This window comes from Panthera uncia, assembly GCF_023721935.1.
Source record: "Panthera uncia isolate 11264 chromosome B3 unlocalized genomic scaffold, Puncia_PCG_1.0 HiC_scaffold_1, whole genome shotgun sequence".
Lineage (NCBI taxonomy): Eukaryota > Metazoa > Chordata > Mammalia > Carnivora > Felidae > Panthera > Panthera uncia.
The window spans coordinates 36,821,204-36,840,225 of NW_026057582.1; the positions used below are offsets into that span (position 1 = coordinate 36,821,204).

At 39.5% G+C, this 19,022-nt stretch overlaps 1 protein-coding gene across 1 annotated transcript in view; it reads left to right on the forward strand.

Moving 5' to 3' along the window:
* Positions 1–881: 881 nt before the first annotated feature.
* LOC125909447 (potassium voltage-gated channel subfamily H member 5-like) overlaps positions 882–19,022 on the forward strand; it is a 94,201-nt gene continuing 76,060 nt past the window's right edge. The window contains 1 exon segment of the mRNA XM_049612657.1: positions 882–1,266. Within this exon segment, the coding sequence (XP_049468614.1) occupies positions 1,194–1,266 (73 nt within the window). The 5' untranslated portion in view covers positions 882–1,193.

The following is a 19,022-nucleotide window of genomic DNA, read 5'->3' on the forward strand; positions in this document are numbered from 1 at the left end:
TTTTCCACCACAAATCCTGTCCACTGCGCTCCCCCTCTCTCGCGTGTGAATTTATCCACCCCCGTTTCCCACTCCTTGAATTAAGTGTAACCTTTCCCGCAACTTAGCCCTGGTGGCGGGCTCGCCGCTCGCCTCCTGCGCTCTGGCGCTCCCCGGCACGGAGGCTCCTCCGCGCGCCAGGTGCGGTGGGAGGCGCAGGGGCCATTCCCGCGCCCGCTCTGCGCTCAGACCCTGGCTGGCCCCGGCTCCTGGGCGTGGGGCAGGGCGGGTGCTGACAGCTCCTCCGCTGAGCTTCGGGCGCGGAAGCCCGGAGGGGGGCGGTAGCAGCGTCAGGTGGCTGCTCTGCGTCCCCGCGCGCCGCCCTGTCAGTCCCTGCTCCGCGCTCAGCCTCAGCTGGAGCGGGAGCTGATCTACACCTTCGCCCCGACAGCTGCGTCCTCGGGAGCAGCCGGGGCTCGGGACCCCGGCGGGAGAAGCTGAGATGTGACCCCCTCCGACTGCCCATTGCTCCTCTGGCATCCTGCCTGCTTCTTCCTTTCCCGCTCCACGGCCCCATTGGACAGCGAACGTGTGTCTGGATCTCTGGGGAGAGAGGAGCGGCTACCGGGCGCACAGCCCGGCAGAAGTTGGGCTCAGCTGGGCAGCCTTGATCCAGCTGCGCGCGAGGGGTGGGCCAGGGCGGGAGGAGAGGAAGGCTCAGTAAAGGGGTCCGCATCTGGGCTGAGAGGGACTGGGAGCCAGAGCTAGGGGTGACTCTTCCCGCTCCCCGGCCTCGGGGCGCGGGGCAGCGGGAGAAATGCTGAGTCCGCGCCCAGGCGACCGCCGCGGCGGCAGCAGCAGCCTCAGCAGCAGCTTCAGCATCAGCACCGGCGGGACAGCGACAGCGGGGGCGGCGCAGGCGCACTGTGCCCCGCGGAGCCTGCAGTTCCCGAGCCCCGTGTGCGGCACCGCCACAGTCTGGGCAGCGGCGGCCGGGGGAGCGCTACTACCATGAACTGCCTGGTCCTCCTCCCCAGAGCTGCTCATCCAGGTCGGGCTGGAGACACACTCAGGGGACCCTGTCGCCGCCGCCGCGCCCCCTCTTCTTTCGGCTCGATCTTCTCCTCCACCTTTACCTCCTCTTCCTCCACCTTCTCTTCCTGCATCCCCCCCTCCCCCGCCGCGGATCCTGGCCGCTGCTCTCCAGACCCAGGATGCCGGGGGGCAAGAGAGGGCTGGTGGCACCGCAGAACACATTTTTGGAGAACATCGTCAGGCGCTCCAGTGGTAAGAAGAGTTGCAGTTCAGAACACCCCCACCTCCATCCTGCCCACGCGCGCCCCCCATCCTCCCCATCCCATCCCTCTCCCAACGGGGAGGGGGATGCAGACAGCCCTACCTGGTAGCTTCAGTTACTAGTTGGACCCGATTTGGGGTCGGGAGGGGAATAAGGCAGTGAAGGAAAGTTAGTTGCATCCCCTCCCCACGACAGACTCTCCTCCCTCCCACCTGTCCAGAGCCCAGAAGGGAAGGGGGAGCTGGGAGATTGTAGGTTCCTCTGGAGAATAAAGTTGAGTTTTCTTTTGATGAGGGATATCTTTCTTGTTCATCCTTTCCCCACATTTTCTCCCCCTCAAGGAGGCTTCAGGGACTGATCAAATTCTTAGAGTTAATCTCAGTGGGAAGGTTTCCCTCGAGTTGGGAATGGCTGTGAAAGTGGCTACTTAATGAGGTTTAAGTCTCTGGAATGGCTTTTGGGCCCAATGAGCACTGCTGAAAGGAACCTTGTGCTAGGGAGAGGAGTTGGAGTTGAACCTAACAGAGTCAGTACTTGAAAAATGGGAAGCCAATTACTATGGTTAAGTTTGTGTTGAAAGTTTCTCTATTTTAATTTTTTTTTCCATTGTGCATTGCTCTTTATTAATCTATTTGATATATTTCACTTGACTTAAACAGGGGAAATGTGAAAGGGAAGCAATAGCTACTGTGCTTTTAAAGAACTGGAGTAAGAATCTTAAAAAATGCCATTCTACTTTGCTACTGATTGTAAGGTTTTCTTGCCTTAAAGTGTCTTTAAAATGCCATCCATTTATAAAGTCATTTCCTTCAAGATATTCTGAATGGAGATCAATATATAGTTCACATTTTAAGACCTTATAAACTTTGCATGTTACTGAAATCTACATCTTTCATGTTGTTTTAATTCTTTTATATAATTTCCAATTTTATAAGCAAGATATGTAAAGTGTCCTTCAAAGTTTTTTTTCCTTCGGAGGCTTGTTATTTTATTTTGAGATCATTTATTGGGAGACTTATGAGAAAGATATTGCTGCATATTGATTACAGTAGAGCTTGGGCCAAAGCAATGGAAATACTCTATGCAGTTCCAAAATTCATTGTTTATTCATTCATTGAAACAATATTTACTTGGGTGCCATATACAACAGACACTCTGTGGGGTCCTTTGGATAAAAGAAATGATTAAGACACTTCTGCTCCTAAGAAGCTCTCTGCCTAGTGTGTAAGACAGAGTCACACTAAAATAATAATAAATAATTAAATACAATTATGCTTTCCCTGAATTGGTTGACTAGATTATACTAATTCATAGATTAGGATCTCTTCAAAAACGAAGCTTGCAAATAGTTCCCCTGATTTTTGGGACCGTGTATATTTAAGTGTCCTGAGGTATTTTTCATAAATCTCTGATGTGGTATTTGGTTTTAATTTGAAGCTTGTGACTTTATTTCTTCCACATTGGTCAACATCTGATATTATACAAGTCTAGAGCAGACTTTTTGGGTTGAAAAAAAATAGCTAACAGTCTTGGTCTAATTTTTAAAAAAATCTATAATATTTTTGGCCATTCCAGTGTGATTTGAAATATGTTTTTTATTTTTTATGATAATATAAAATACAAATTCATAATGGTAGGCAACTTCCACGTTTATACATACCTTCATGTATTCCTGTTAAATGCAGACCTAGAATACAAGGGGATGTCACTATTAAAACAACCAGTTTGGGAACTTTAAAGTCTATTGGGATCAACTATTTCAGATACATACATTTTATTTCAGCTTTCTCATCCTCTTGGATTATTTCAATTCCATGCAATCTGGTCCGTGAGGGGACTTGTCAGAGAATGCCTGAAAAAATAAAACCCATAGGCTCTCTGTTCCTCTGCACGATGACCTGAAAGAAGATGAGAATTCCTTGACTGCAGTTTACTAGTATAGCATCTTTGGTTGAAAGTTCTTCTACAGAGTGGAGCGATGAGCCAGCTTTGAGAATATGTTTGATTTCAGATATAGTAGGAAATTAAGGCTTACCTTAATGTGGCTTGGAAATATCTGCTTCTGCCACCTCAATTTTATATCTACCATCCAAATCGATGAGTGTTTGATTGTTTTGACACTTTGTGTTCATAATTGCTTCATTGGCTTAATGTTTCTTTCAGTGGATAACAACCCCAAGCGCAAATGAAAATTTATCTGTTTTGGCATTTAAAATGCCACTTCTAATTGCTTATGGCTAGCTTTTAATACCACTGCTTGAAACCGCCGAGCTTTGTTTGCAATGTATCGGACCGGTGAGGTAAATATGTGCATGTGCAGGTAGTAAAAACTAGAAAGTCTCAGTACTACTTTTACAGGAAGAGCCCCAGAAATTGAGAATTACAGTATTCAATTGGTCTGCACATTCATGTGGGAGTAGCCCACAGTTGTTGTCATTTCTATATGATTTGGCAGAGAAATAGAAAAATTCATTCTGAGAAATTGTTTAATTGAAACTAACAGAGGAAATTCCCTTCAGGATTCTCACAGATGGATGAAGTTTGTCACAGTGAAGATTTCATTATTCACTAACTTTTAACAACATTGAAAGTGAAGTGTTGGCAGAGCTTTAGTGGAACAGACAGAAATCGAAGAGAGTTGCCTACTTACCCTTACCCCACGAAATGCTTCTCTTTCTGATACATCACCATTTTCTTCTTATGAAAAGATCAGGTCTTTTACTGAGAGTTGGATGAGATAGACACGTATACAGAGAGATGTACACAGATACACCACAGACAGGCATCCATCCAGATACGAAGATGGATGTACAGGAAAAAAAACCCCAACCTCTCTCTCTTACACACAAAGAGCAAAAGAGAGATATACAGAAAGAGAGACACAGAGAGGGGGAATATCAGATTTGGAAGAGTAATGGACACAAAGAGAAAACATCAGGCACTAATTTGTCCACGGATATAACTAATGAACTGAAATTGCAGCCAATTAGACATCCATCAGAGAACTTCATGTTGTGGAACAAAAGAGCACAAAGTGTGGTCTATTTGGATGTAGCTTTTAAACCAGAGGACTTCCTAATAAAGTTCCTAAGTTCTCATTTGCAATTTCCCACAATAACAGTGCATTCTGTGTCTTAGAGTAGCACTATCTCCTATTTGCTGTTACTTTACACCTCTTGAGATTGGATTTTTATTTTCCTTCTTTGGTTGACTCAGTCTGTTATGGGGAAGCATTTCAAAGTGTTACTGGTGATTCAAAGTCTATAAAATAAAATAATGAGGGCCACTGAGCAGGATGGATACAAACATGCTTTATGGCCAAATCCCACAATAGTAGAAGTAGGAAATTCCTCTTTTTAATTTTAAGATAAAAGACAAGATAAGTTTTAGATAAATAAAAGGAATTATAATAATTCTTAACATTTGATTCTAGCAGATATAGAGAACACATTATTAGTAGTCTGAGAAGTTGCAAAGGTCAGAAGTATAAGTGTAATAGCAAGGTTTAGATACAGTTTTGGCTAGGAGGTTCAAAATAAGTTGCTAGGAATGGAAAGTTTGGGAACTATGGGATGAGTTCATTACATGTATGACAGGTCTTGTAGACAGCCCCCGCCCAAAGTGCTTCTTGACTGAACCCGTGTCTGGCACATTATTAGGCTGTCTTTCCTTGTTTAAATTGTAATTATTTGTGCAAACTCTTCATCAGTATACATTGGGCTGTAGGGAGCAGAAAACTTGTGGGTAGGGGGTAAATACCTGAAAGAAAACAAGAGTATCTTAAGAATTATAGGTGAAATTTTAGATTCAAATGAAACAAAACATTTCCAAGACCTTCAATCTGATTATGTCTTTGGGCAGCACATTTTATTCATATGTTGTCTTTGGTTCCTCAGCAAATAGGCAGAAATGATTAGTTTCCATGACTGTGAACTAGGTTGCCATTTTGATATATTATATATACCAAATTTAATGTCTTTTTATTAGAATCTAATTATTGTTCTTTAATATTTTAAACATTATTAAAATCTATGAATGTTTTTCTCTTTAGAGGAAAAAAAAGGGGCTCAGGAAAGAAGAAAACAGGAAAGGTAGTATTTTATCAACCACTTCAATATACTCGATTTTCCATTATTGCTTGAGATATCAATGTTGTACAAGCACTTTCTTGGCTTAGTCATCTCATAGGAAAATCCAAAATTATTTTTTTTTTGCTATAATTAATATTTGTGAAAACTGAGATCTTAAAGGAGAACCTATAGGAGAAAAAATAGAGAACTAGTGATTTAAAAATAAAACAGAAAAAGACATCATACCTTTTTAGTAGCATCCAATGTAAAAGAAATGATGAAAAATATGATTTTTTGGGGGGGCATAAAGTTCCCGATATTTTTTCTTGAACGATTTTCTTTGACATCTAAACCGCTATTGAGGAAATACTGATAGAACCGTGTTGTGTTTGGTTTCCTCAGGTATTACAGTGTATCATTTTTACTTTGAAAATATCACTGAGGTTGAAATTATACTGACCACTCCCTAAATTATATTTATAAGTAAGCCAGTGGATTTGTCTCTTGCTCTAGAGCCCACAGTGTGTTATGTAATGAGTAGCAATGCTTTGCTGACCAGAACTTTGCTTATGCCAGGTCACTCTTGTCTTCACTAGAAATCGCCCTCTTTGTCTGTCTTTTGGGTGGTTCCAGAAGTAGGGTGTGTGAGAACTCCATGTACCTGGCCATCCTTTAACTGCCCTCCTGAAAGAACAATGTAAGACACTATTTTTTAATAAAAGACAGCAGCTAGGAATATTTTAATTGACGGTGACTGAGTTGACTTCCAACAAGAAATCCTTTAGCTTAGTCAATATTTGTCTTTTACTTTCATTGTTAATAACGGCTGTTTGCAAGCATGGAGGAAGAGTGCTTCTGTGTTCTCCAGTGTCCGGCCTAGGAAAAAGGTTGTATTGTTCTCCAAAGCTCTGTAGATAGTATTTACCACAAGAGGTCACTATCGGTTCTGTCACAGGTGAACCAAGTAGTACATATCTTCCTTTTTCCATTTTTGTGATTTTTCCCTCCAGTTGGATTGGAGGTTAAAATCAACATAATTAATTGTTACTCTTGGAAGAAAAAAATCTAAGATATTAGACATATAGGGAAGCAAAATGAAGAAAGATACTCATTTCTTTTAATTATTGCAGTCTTATTTTAGTTGCTAAAATTAATTTATTTTATGACTAGATAAATTGGATATTAATAAAGAGTTTACGTAAAGAAATACATTTAAATACATTTGAGACTAATATAATACTTCAGCAGATGAACTAAATTTTATTGTAATAAACCATTTCACCATGGTGGTAATATATATGAGATACAAAGTTTTGCAGAAAAATGCCATATAAATAATGTCCATATATATTTCTATTTCAACAACATTTTTCCTCTGTGAGATATCTTGATATAATTCATATTAAATCAGTGAAGTAAGATCAGTTCTTGACAGCGCTTTGATTTTATTGAAAGGTAGTTCACAGATTTACAGTTATTTTCTTAGGATATTATATGATTCTAATATTTTCATGTTATCCAAACTTTTAAAATAAAACACAGAGCTAAAACAAACATTCTCTGAAATTTTCCAAACTTATTGAATTTTCCTCAGAATAGGGTTGGAGATAATATTACTTTAAGAGGTTTTGTTTCTTGTCAATCAGGAAGTCTGAATCTTGGTTTCAGGAATTTCTTTTTCTTTTTCATAGGATTAGAAACCAAATATTGGGAGATGCTTCAAAATGTCCCAAACAAAATTAGTTTTAAATGGAAAAATTAAAGATAGTAGTTTTGAGATACATTATGTTTTCATATGGAAAAGTAGAAAAATTAATTAAAGAACAATAAAAAAATTAGAAAGGAAGAGTGATTGAAAGCTTTTTGAAATTTTATTGAAATGGATTTCTTTCTCGGGGTCTGTTCCCATTAGAGAAATATACATACTAAATATGAAGTTCTTTTACTTGAGATATGAGCTTAGGTGCACAGTTATAGCAGTCCCTGGAGGTAATGACATATAACTAGAAAATCATGAACATGTTGCTATATGAACTAAGCTCCTTAAAGATATGGGTCATACCTCACTCGTATTTCTGTATCTTCCACTATGAAGAGTACATAGCACCAAGTACTAGTTGAATAAATGTCTTTTGATTTTGTCTCCTAAATTAAACAAGTACATAATTGTTTTTTCCCCCAAAAGAATGCTGATTAAATCTATTAAGTAAGCTTGTATAAGTAATTGCATAGTTTCAAGTGTCTAGTCAATGGGTAGATCTGAAAGCAGAAATGGCATTGTACAGGGCAACTCACACGGGACTCGTGCAAGCACAAGAGGCAAACATATAAGTGTTCTCATGCTCATCTCCTATTCCAGATAAAAATTTTTCTACTGCTCTTGTTCTACCCTCTAAGAGTTTAAAAGCTAGACTCTTTTATATAAGAAAGAACCATAGAGAAATTTGTAGATTCTGATTAATTTTGTTAAGAAACAATTTTGCAGTTAGGAGATGGCAAGTTTTATACTTGGGAACCCATCCTTACCAGTTTAAGTATCTTCTGAGTGAGTTTTGCCCTGTGGTTCTGTGTAGTATCCCACAGAAGAGAGGAAATGGATTTTGGCTTTTTAGAGATGGCAGGGCCAGCCTCAGATCACCAAGTTTAACTGAAAATCAGACAACTCACTTGAATTGAGGGGAGGAGTTAACCTTTATCCTGATCTTTTCTGTAAGCCTTTTCTGTCTGCCGGCATATTTTTTATTTGGGGCAATTAAAGCACAATGGGTTTATTTTCATATATTTACAGCATTGAGAGAATAGAAGAATTCTTCAACCAGGGTTAAGTGGCTCCAGAATAAAGTCCCCTACAAACAGCTCCCATCCTTTTGCTTGACATTCATATTCTTTTTGGTTAATAATTCATTACTGAAACAAAAATTTATTGATTGTCTCCTACGTGCTAGGCACGGATCTAAGTTCTGGAGATACATAATATGCACAATGATAGAAATAATGCTTCTTTTTTTTTTTTTTTTTCTGTGAGGGGCTAGCACTATAACTTGCTTATTCTTCCCTAGTTTTCTCCTCTGTAACATACAATAATAAGAGTACCTAGCTCATGGTATTGGAGTGAGGATTAAATGAGGTAATATATACAAAGTACTGAGAACAGTATCTGGCACACAACAAATACTATGTCAGTATCCGTGAGTTTAGTTGCTACTATCATTTGGATGTTTGAATCTTTGAATGCACCATCTGTAGTTGATGTCTTTAATCCTTGGTCACCATTTTCCTTTGCACTTCTTTCAAATGATTTCTGTCTGTAATGTTGAAATGTCCTAGAAGATTACAAATGAGTCTTCTTGTGAATCCAAAGCCCTTTTATTTTTCTGTATTTTTCTGACTTTGCAGGGTTCGACACTATGCTCCGCTACCCTCTCTGACACTTGTTTCACTTTTGTCTTTCATGACTTTGCACTTTCTCCTGCCCTTTTTCCTGGATTCTCTTCCTAGTCCCTTTCTATTGCTTTCCTGTTCCCTCTCTCCTCTTTTCCCTGCCCTGTCCCTTGTCTTTCCCTCCCCTCTCCTGAAGACTGAATAGTCTTCCAGGTTCAAACTTCAACCATCTTTCTTACACACATGCACCCTCCTTTTCAGAGCAAGCTTGTCCTCTGTCATAATTTAAACTTTATCCTCCCTGTGCCCCAGTCTTGTGTTTCTAGTGGCCTCTTCTTATACTTCTTGTACTTCTCACAAGTAATCTAAACCTCAAATGTCGCCAGAATTGAATTTATCATCAGTTTTAGCTTCAAACAGACTTACGTGCTTTGCTGTTTCCCCATCTCTGTCAAAGGTGTCTCTAATATTTTAGTCTTTAGGCAGGATCAGACCTATAAATTAATACAGAACAAACTGATGGTGGTCAGAGGGAAGGAGGATAGAAGGATGGTCAGAATGGGTAAAGGTGAGTGGGAGATACAGGCTTCTACTTATGGAATGAGTAAATCATGGGAATAAAAGTTACAACATAGGGAATATAGTCAATGACATTGTAATAGCATTACATGGTGACAGAATGTGGCCACACTTGTGATCATAGCATAACTTATAGAGAGGTTGAATCACTATGTTGTACACCTGAAAGTAACACAACATTGTGTGTTGCAGCTAGACTCAAATAAAAACTTTTTTTTGTTGTTGTTAATTTTAGTCTTTTAGTCTAGAAACCCGAGGGTCTTCTTTGACTTCCAGGTCAGTATAATATTAGTCTTGCTTTCTAACCAGATTAGTTATTGTTTTTAGTTATTACTACTAAATTACTAAATATTGTTTTTAGTTATTATTACTACACAGCACTTGTGTGCAAAGTACGTAAATTCATGCCAGTTAACTATACTGATTTATCTCAGGGCATGAAACATGTCCACAACTGACATCATATGAAGACAATGTATGTAGATATGATGAACCAAAGAAAGACTTACAGGTGGAAAGAAGAGTTGCTTCATTAACTGCGCTCAGGAACAAAATGTCTTATCTCTGTGTGAGGAATGAAAGGTATGATACATTCTCCTCATTCATTTCTAAAGCAGTCCTTCTCTCTACTAGAGCAACCATAATCAAAGTAACATGCAATCTTTCTGAGACTCTGTGGGGGTCTTTCTTTCTTTCTTTCTCTTTTCTTAATGTTTATTTTTGAGAGAGAGACAGAGCGCAAGTGAGGGAGGGGCAGAGAGGGAGGGAGACACAGAATCCGAAGCAGGCTCTAGGCTATGAGCTGTCAGCACAGAGCCCCGACGCGGGGCTCGAACTGACAGGCTATGAGATCATAACCTGAGCTGAAGTTGGAAGCTTAACCGACTGAGCCACCCAGGCGTTATGGGGACATTTCTAAGGCTCAGGGAACAGTGCTTTCCACAGAGCAAAGGCATTCCATCTTGATGACAGAGACTCTTGTCCTGGTAACAGGAGCCCTTACCCATGGTGAAACACTGGGCCTCTCTAGGATTAGAAGTCTTACCTGGCAAGTTGGTGGAAAGACTCAGCAAAGCCATAAATGTAGCAGCTCTTGTACTGTACCTTGTCATGGTAAGGGCTTAATAAATATTCACCTTTTCCTATTTTCTTTAAATAAGGTAAGGCAGGGAAGATTTTCTTCCTTCCTTTTTTAACCTGAAGAAAACAAAATATTAAGTAGTTGAGATTTTAAGTCATAAATTGATGAGTCTAAGCTTAAAGCATTTGGACTCACTTGACCAAGGGCCTACTTCTTTGGGGGAAAAAAAAAAACCAAAACCCCAAACAAACACTACTCTTCCCTCCAACAAAAAACTACTATTTAGAGCCAAAGAAACATCAGTACTTTTTAGCTCAGTAACTGGCAGTGCTTGCAGAGGCCAAAGAAGAAGGCAGAAATGTCAGGCTTTTTGTAACTGGCCCAGTGAAATCTGGCCAAAGGAGAGAATTGAATTGAATTTGTGATCTGTATCTTTTCCTTGCACAATTAGCTCCTATTGCATAGATAGTAGGAAAGAAAATAGAACAAAGCTTTAGAAAATTAATTAGATTGTAAATGCATTCAGAAAAGCCTTGCTTCTGTATTTCTACCAGGTGTGCAGGTTACACTCATCTTTTAATTGGAATTCTTCATTAGTTATCTAGCCATTAGTGTTGATTGCCTTAAAAGGTTAACTTCAAAGAAAATATATAATCCCTTTAGAACAGATGCAGTTCGTTTGCAAAAACAAGGTTTGTTTATTTGCAGGATTTAAAAGTGATGCTTAACCATTAAATATGTAACAATTTTCCCCCCTGATAAATACATTTTGACTGATTTAGCTTTTGTCCAAGATTATGTAACTAGTGACTGTCTTATGGCTTTAGCTATTTTAAGAAATTTCATTGTAATAAACTTCCATAAAAATTCATCATTATTTATATCAGGGTTAAGGTTTTCTGTTGTATTCTGAAATATGAGTCATACAGGTCATTACTGCAGTTACCTTTTGCTTCTAATAATTCTGACCAGTATACTTTTTAGAAACCCATCTTCTCATGAACGAACTACTGACTATTAAAAGTAGAAATTTTGAATTGTTGGGAATTCTTTCGTGTGTCAGTGTGTAGAAATATTTTCTATAACAAAATTGCTATTATTCCTGCCATTAAAATTTTAGAAATATGTGTTAAACAATCTCAAGTATTCTGAGCCACTTTGTCTAGATGGAAAAATGATGAAGTTAATGCCATCAAAGAAACATAGAAACCTAAAAATGTACCTTTGATCTTGAAGGAGATGAAAAGTAGAGGCATATTTTTATCTTTGATGACAGCTGAACAAGTTTGAATAAATTAACAGATATTTTTTGCATCTTTCAAACTCTCACAGTGATGGTCTGCTTAATGTTGCCAATATTATTATATAATAATTAGTCTCATTGTGGAAGGTACAAAGTGTATGTGTCTACACACACACATATGCACACATTCCCTTGCTATAGAGCTGTAGGGTAAAGGTGTATTTGTAAGAACAGGAAAGAGACCAGCTTTATATTCTGTTATTACATAGTGGAAGTGAGCAATGCATCTCCCAGAAATCAATGTTGTGGATGTGGATATGACATATAAGTTATTTATGCTTTTGTTTAGCCATCTGTGCCAGGATGGTATTTAATCCAAATAACATGTGCTGTATGTGCTTTGGGGATTGTTCTGCTGTTACTGTTCTATGAAACTTAAATGTATCTATAGATATCACTCATCCAGAAGACAAGTTTAAAAAGTAATATACACTCCATGATTTAAATTTTCAAGTTTCCAGGGTGCAGGGAAATCTGCTAGGAACCTCTGATTTTTTTTTTTTTTTTCAGAATTGTCAGTTCTTTGAAGAAAAATACCCAGCACGGTCCTTATCTATATTCATGACAATGTCCAGCCTTGCTCTAATTATTGTTTGTTGATTATATGACTTAAAATTTTTTTAATGTTAATTTTTGAAAAAGAGAAACAGAGTGCAAGTGGGGGAGGGGCAGAGAGAGAGGGAGACACAGGATCCAAAGCAGGCTCCAGGCTCTGAGCGGTCAGCACAGACCCTGATATGTGTCTCGAACTCACAAACCATGAGATCTTGACCTGAGCCGAAGTAGGATGCTTAACTGACTGAGCCACCCAGGAGCTCCTGATTATATGACTTTAAATAGAAATCAGAATTTTTATATTTGATTTGATCATTCAACAAACACTTGTGGGGATTCAGTGATGAACAAACAGACATGGTCTCTGACTTCAGGGGACTTGAAGTCTGGTAGGGGAGAAAGGTGTTCGACAAACCCATGTCAAATATATAATTACAAATTGTGGTAAGCACTGTGAAGAAAAGGAAAGGATGCTGTGACTAAGTATACAGGGATTCATTTCAATTGGGAGACGGTGTCAGGGAAGGCCTTTCTAAGACAGTAGTGTAAAGTGGAGACCAAAGTAAGTGATAGCTAGATGATAAGTGGGCAGAAAAAATATTTCAGGTAAAGAGAAAACAGGTGAACAGTCCTAAGGAGAGACAGAGAAAATGTGGGGCCAAGTTTGTGAAGTTCAAAGGCTAGTGTGGTTGGATTGCAGTGAGCACAAAAAGCTCAAGTCAGGGCTTAGCTCTTCAGGGCAAGGTGTTTGCATTGTATTCCAACTGCAGTGGACAGATCTCCACTCAGGTCATAAGGATTATTTTTGTAACAACAAGTTAGGTCAGAAGGAGGAGGAGTCATAGTAGGGGACCAGCTAGGAGACTGTTGGACCAGACCAGGCAAGAGATAATGGTGGCTTGGGCTGGTCTGGGAGCAGTAGAGATGGAGAGAAGTAGATGCATCGGACATGCATGTTTCACTGGTAGAATTATTAGGGTTTAGTGGTGAATTGGATGGCATAAATGAAGAGGTGTGAAGGATGCCTTTCTGGGTTTTGCCTTGAGCATCTGAGTATAGATAGAGGTAGGGAAGGTTTCCCTGAGAGCCAGCTTCGGAGTGAAACTCTGGACATCACCTGCATCATGGCTTTATCTAGCTCCCTTTCATTCCCTTGAAGTGAAGACAAATGAAGGCAAGGGGGGCTTAGTTCAGTGTGACCGTGTACGGAGGGGACTTCTGTACTCTACTTACAGAAGTTCAGAAAAGAATATCACAGGCTGGATAATTAGCTTGGTTGGTCTGGTTGTCCTTGTGGATTAGAAACAGGTAGCTTCAGATTTTCATAAGAGGCTGATTTAGACCAGAAACCAAGTACATTTTTGAATAAAACCAAAATCCCAAACTAAAACTTACATCTATAGTGAACATTTGACAAGAAGCATTGTTGAAATGCCCTCTTTAGCCAATCTCTTTTGGAAAACGTTAGCAATTACTACGTGGATTTTATTGTGTTGCTTTTAAGCTTCAAATTACCCTCTTTGGTCATTGATTTTCAGAATGTGCATTCTTCAGCTCTTTGATTCAGAAGATTTGGAGGGTGGAGTGGAAGTTGAAGCTATGAGCAGCTGTGATCAAGCCCTTCTCCACAGAGGCCCCTGGGATCTGGAGAGCAGCTTGAAATAGCTCTCAGCTAGCTTTCTGGGCTTCCACCTGCACAGAACCTCTGTCGGAGGGGCTCTGTCCTGGGTAGTAAGGCTTTCAGGATAACAGCCCCAGTTTCTGGATGGTGTGCTTCTCCAAAGTAAGGACTAAATGAATACAGTCAGAGGGAAAATCCTGTCAGTTGCCTTCAGAGGCAACCCTATACCTTGGAAAAACTATACCTTAGTGAAAGTGTTTTGTTCAGTGTTTGTGGATTATTTTTGTGAAGTGCTTTTCCTTTCTCAGCCCCACTTGATGTCTTCGCTCTTCCTCAGTACTCTGGAATTCGTGTGTCTCCTCACTTCCTAAAATGTATGAAAACTTCTCAGTGCTAGGGCTCTGAGGGTCATCTTGCAAAGAAAGTTGAGGGGACGAGGAGGGAGGGAGAGAGAAATAGAAAGAGAGAGACCAAGAGGGAGAGATATTTAACCCCCCAAAAGGTTACACTTTTTGTAACACCCAAAAGGTGTTTCACTTTGTTAATGTCTGTGGAATTTGTGGACCACAGAAGGGTATAGTTTTCTTAAAAACAAAACAAACAAACAAACAAACAAACAAACAAACACCTGTATTATCATGTCAGATACAGGTAGTGATGGAGCAGCTCATAGGAAAACACTGCTTTTCTGGAATTGCTACAATTCTGGAATTGTAGAAAGGGAAGGAATATCTCCCATACTTTAATATTGTTGTTATTGATCTAATATAACTTCTTTTCTTTGGGAAATTTCTATCGGCCAAGACTATTGACCTCATAGTTTGTATATGATCTCCTTTAGAAATGGCATTAATATGCAGTGACATAGAATGTGGTTATTTTCCTATTATCCGAAGAAATGGTGCTGTAACAAGGAAGTGCGTCCTTTATGTTCAAACAAAGCAAAACAAAAGCTTAGATAGCAGTTCAAAAATACACTGTGATAGGATAGAAAGCCTTAGTCAGCGAGGCCTGGCTGTGCATTTGTCCCCCACCAGACACTTTTTTCCTGTGTGCACTGGGTCCTTTCACTTTCCTGGTCTGCTTTCCCACCCATGAAAGGAAGGAAAGCAAGTGTAAGATGAGTGTATTCGTGGGCTTGAAGATCACCTGATGATCTGGTTAGAATGCAGGTTCTGATTCATCAGGTCTGTGGTGGGTCCTGGAGTCTGCATTGCTAGCAAACTTCCAGGTGGTTCTGGTCCACACTTTGAGTAGCAAAGTACTGGGTCAGTTTCCCAAAGCTAGCTGCGCATGGGACTTGCCTTCAGTGGCTGTATTTTTGTGTTTCATCTTTAGGGAGTCTATTCAGTGTGTCCACATTAGAACTTAGCAATCTTTATTTTTGATATTTTTGACACTCATGACAGGATTCTATGGTAGCCGCCAGTATTTGGGAATTATTGCAGTAGCCATTCTGGCTCCATTAGAACCACCTCAGAAGATTTAAAAACAAATACCAGTGCCTGGATCGCACCCAGACCTATTAAAACAGAATCTTTGAGGGGTGAGGCCTGGAAGGAGTAACTCCTGGGGCCCCTTCCAATTCTCCTCAATCTTCATCCCCACTAAATATGGAATCAAAATTGAGAGCAACTCATAATGATTCCTACTGGGCCATTGTGAATCAGGGTCTTGTGATTTATTTTTTGACCTCCTTCTAACCCTTCAGGGAAGAGTGCTTGTTTTATTTCATGTCTATCTCTGAGAAAACACTGAATGGTCTTTAAAGAATAGGAGATGTTTCAAGGCTTAGCCTCTTGCAGAGATTCTCTTGAGAATCTGCTCATGTGTAGAATTACAGCTTCTGAAATGCTGTACGAGACTGCTACCACCCAGTAGAGATAATGACCTGATTCTTAGGCTCCTCATGCAGGAACATAGTGCGTATTTGAATCATTTGGACAAGAAATGCATGCAAACATCTTCAAGGACTGAAACAGTCCGGATCCCAAGAAGGTTGAATTTTCCAGAATTCATGGCTCTTGGTGTGCCAAGAGTTGTGAGGACAAATCAGAACTGGTTTCCCTAGGAAGATTGGTTGATAAATATCTTAATCTGTTTGAGCTACTCTAACAAGATGTCATAAATCTGCTGGCTTCTGAACAACAGAAATTTATTTCTCACAGTTCTGGAGGCTGGAAGTCCGAAATCAAGCATGGCTGGGTTCTAGTGAGAACTCTCTTCCTGGTGGCAGACAGCTGGCTTCTTATTGTATCCTCACAACGTGGAGAACAGCCCAGAAGGCAGACTATCTTGTGTCTCTTAGAAGGGCACTAATCCCATTCATGAGAGACTTCACCCTCATGACCTTCTTGAATCCTAACCACATCCCTAGGGTTCTACCTCCTAATGCCTTCACATGAGGGCTAGGGTTTCGACATATGAATTTTGGAAGGACGCAAACATTCAGTCCAGAACAATGAGGATGGTGGTGGTCACCAAGAATTCTGGGCAATTAACTTAATAGCTTTGTGTTTCCAAAACTTCTTAACTGGTCTCACTTTCAAGATTTGCAACTCATCTCCTTTGCAGAGAAGTTATCTCTTGGTTGCCAGGTTGCTTTCCCCACCATTTAAAAAAAATATATATATATATATTTTTTTTTTTAATTTTTTTTAATGTTTATTTATTTTTGACAGAGAGGGACAGAGACAGAATGTGAGCAGGGGAGGGGCGGAGAGAGAGGGAGACACAGAATCGGGAGCAGGCTCCAGGCTCCAAGCTGTCAGCGTGGAGCCCAACACAGGGCTAGACCTCACAGACTGTGAGGTCATGACCTGAGCTGAAGTCGGACGCTCAACCGACTGAGCCACCCAGGTGCCCCCTAAAATATATATTTTTAAATGTTTATTTATTTTGAGGGAGAGAGAAACAGAGCATGAATGGGAGAGGAGCAGAGAAAGAGAGAGACAAAGCAGGTTCCAGGCTTTGAGCTGTCAACACAGAGCCTGATGCAGGGCTTGAACCCACAAACCGTGAGATCATGACCTGAGCCAAAGTCAGACGCTTAACCAACTGAGTCACCCAGGCACCCCACTCCACCGTGTTTTAAAGCCAAAAGAAATTAAAAATTTTCAGGAAACAATTTTAATTAATTTGCTATCCTGTTATTAATATTTGTTAATAATACTGGATTTCACATTCACTAAAACAATAATTTTTATGAGTATAGGAAATGGAACAGTTGTGTGAATGTTTCAGATTCACAAATTATATTTCAATTAACAAATAGACAAATATCCCAAGGAAGATCCTGGACAGTCTATTTAGTATTTATCAGTTTTCATCTAATTTAACCTTTGACATGAAAAGGAAATCTGTTTCCCCTTCTTTTGTCCCCACCCCTCTCCTCCTAATATTTTATTTTGTAGTTTAGTGTATTTAGTGTATTTCAGTGATAAATACAATTTTATAGGTTCTGGTTTGCAGGGTCACTATTTAAATATCTGTGTCCTTTTTCTAGTTCATTGCTTGTACACACATATGCAGAACTCACACATAGGATGCTCTGTCTACATATATGACACAATTGTACAAGAATCTTGTACATAATAAATAATAACAATTATTAGTTAATAAAGACTTTTTGCTCCAATAGTTGGTTTATAAAGATTTTTCTTTCATTACTCTATTTCATCTCCATAAACTACCCAGAGTGGTAGGTATTGCTGTCTCCAGCTTGTGTGTGAGGAAACCAATAACCTAATAAAAACTCCCCCGGTTTTCTAGAGTAGCTCCCTTGGGAGTATTGAGAAGGGATCCGAGTGTTGGCAGAAAGTTTGGGAACAGGGCTCTTTGTGGTAATTTGATTGTTATGAATATTTACCAGTTGATAACTTGTTATATGAAGTACCTAGCACTGTGGCTATTTTCTCAATTACAGTTTTATAAAACATTCAGAAATGAGAAAAGCAGTTCTTATGCTTGTCCTCCATAAACCCAGAGCACATATCGCTAATGTGCAATTGTTAAGACCTTGAGGTAAGGGCTAGTGAACACAGAGTTACTTCACGCTCTGATGGTCTAAATGGATAATATCAAACTTGAAGCATAAAGATGAATGGACGCCATATTTCCTAGACTATTTGTTAATCTTTAAGTTGTTTAAAAAAACTCTTCTGAGTTGTTAGGTCTGATTGAATCTGTAAGTGAATACTCAAATGTGTAGCTGGTAAATATCTGAATAGTCCATATTCTATGTTTATTGGTTAAAATCAAGTATATATTATAAAAAATGGGATCGAATCCAATTTCTGTGGAGTTTTGTTTTTCCTCTGAACAACTCTGCTTTCAAGCTAATATGACAATTAATCCTCCCTCCTGTGAGTTGATTTAGGACTTCATTCTTAGACTTCCTACTTTTCTATTCCAGCAAAAGAAAAAAAAAAGACACAATTCTACCTAAAAAAGTTTGAATCTGCAAATATCTCAGTCAAGAATTAGAATGTAGAGAACCTCTGTTGTAGTCGCTGCTCCTGAAGAATCTGGTCTCGATGAGTCTCTGACTCATCACAGAAAGGAGTTGTTTTCCAGATTAGAGAAAATGGGTACGATAATCTGTAGATAACAGGTTGATGATCTGTCCCAATGCCTAGCACAGAGTTTGGGCTCTGCTAAAGGTTGCTTTGATTTTGTTATTCCGTGGAGTTACTAGAGTATAAGTGAAGTAATATATCAACAATAAATGAATGATCATAGCTAGGCCCTTCTGAGCTGGAGTCTTAATTTTCTCATTGAAAATGGTATGATGGGAGCAGTTTAATATTTTTAATAGCAGAGTTAACTAGGAACAGTTAGAGCTCCTAATCCAAAGCCTAACAAATGTCTTGAAAACAAGTCTGTTTATGACAGAGGGAGGTCTGCAAGACTTTGGGGCTGTTTAGGGTGTTGTGAAATAGAACTCTTACTTCAGGGTATAAAATTGATTTAATGGGTCCTGACTAGCACACCAAAAAATTGAGATAGAGTTAAAAAAGAGGACCTCTCGTGGTGTTTTCTGAGAAATTGTTTTTTAGTTATGTGTTTGTGTAGGTGCATGTGTGCACCTGTGTAAACATGTTTTGAGACACTATGTAAAATTAATTTCTTACTATGAGCTTCAACTTAAAAAAAGT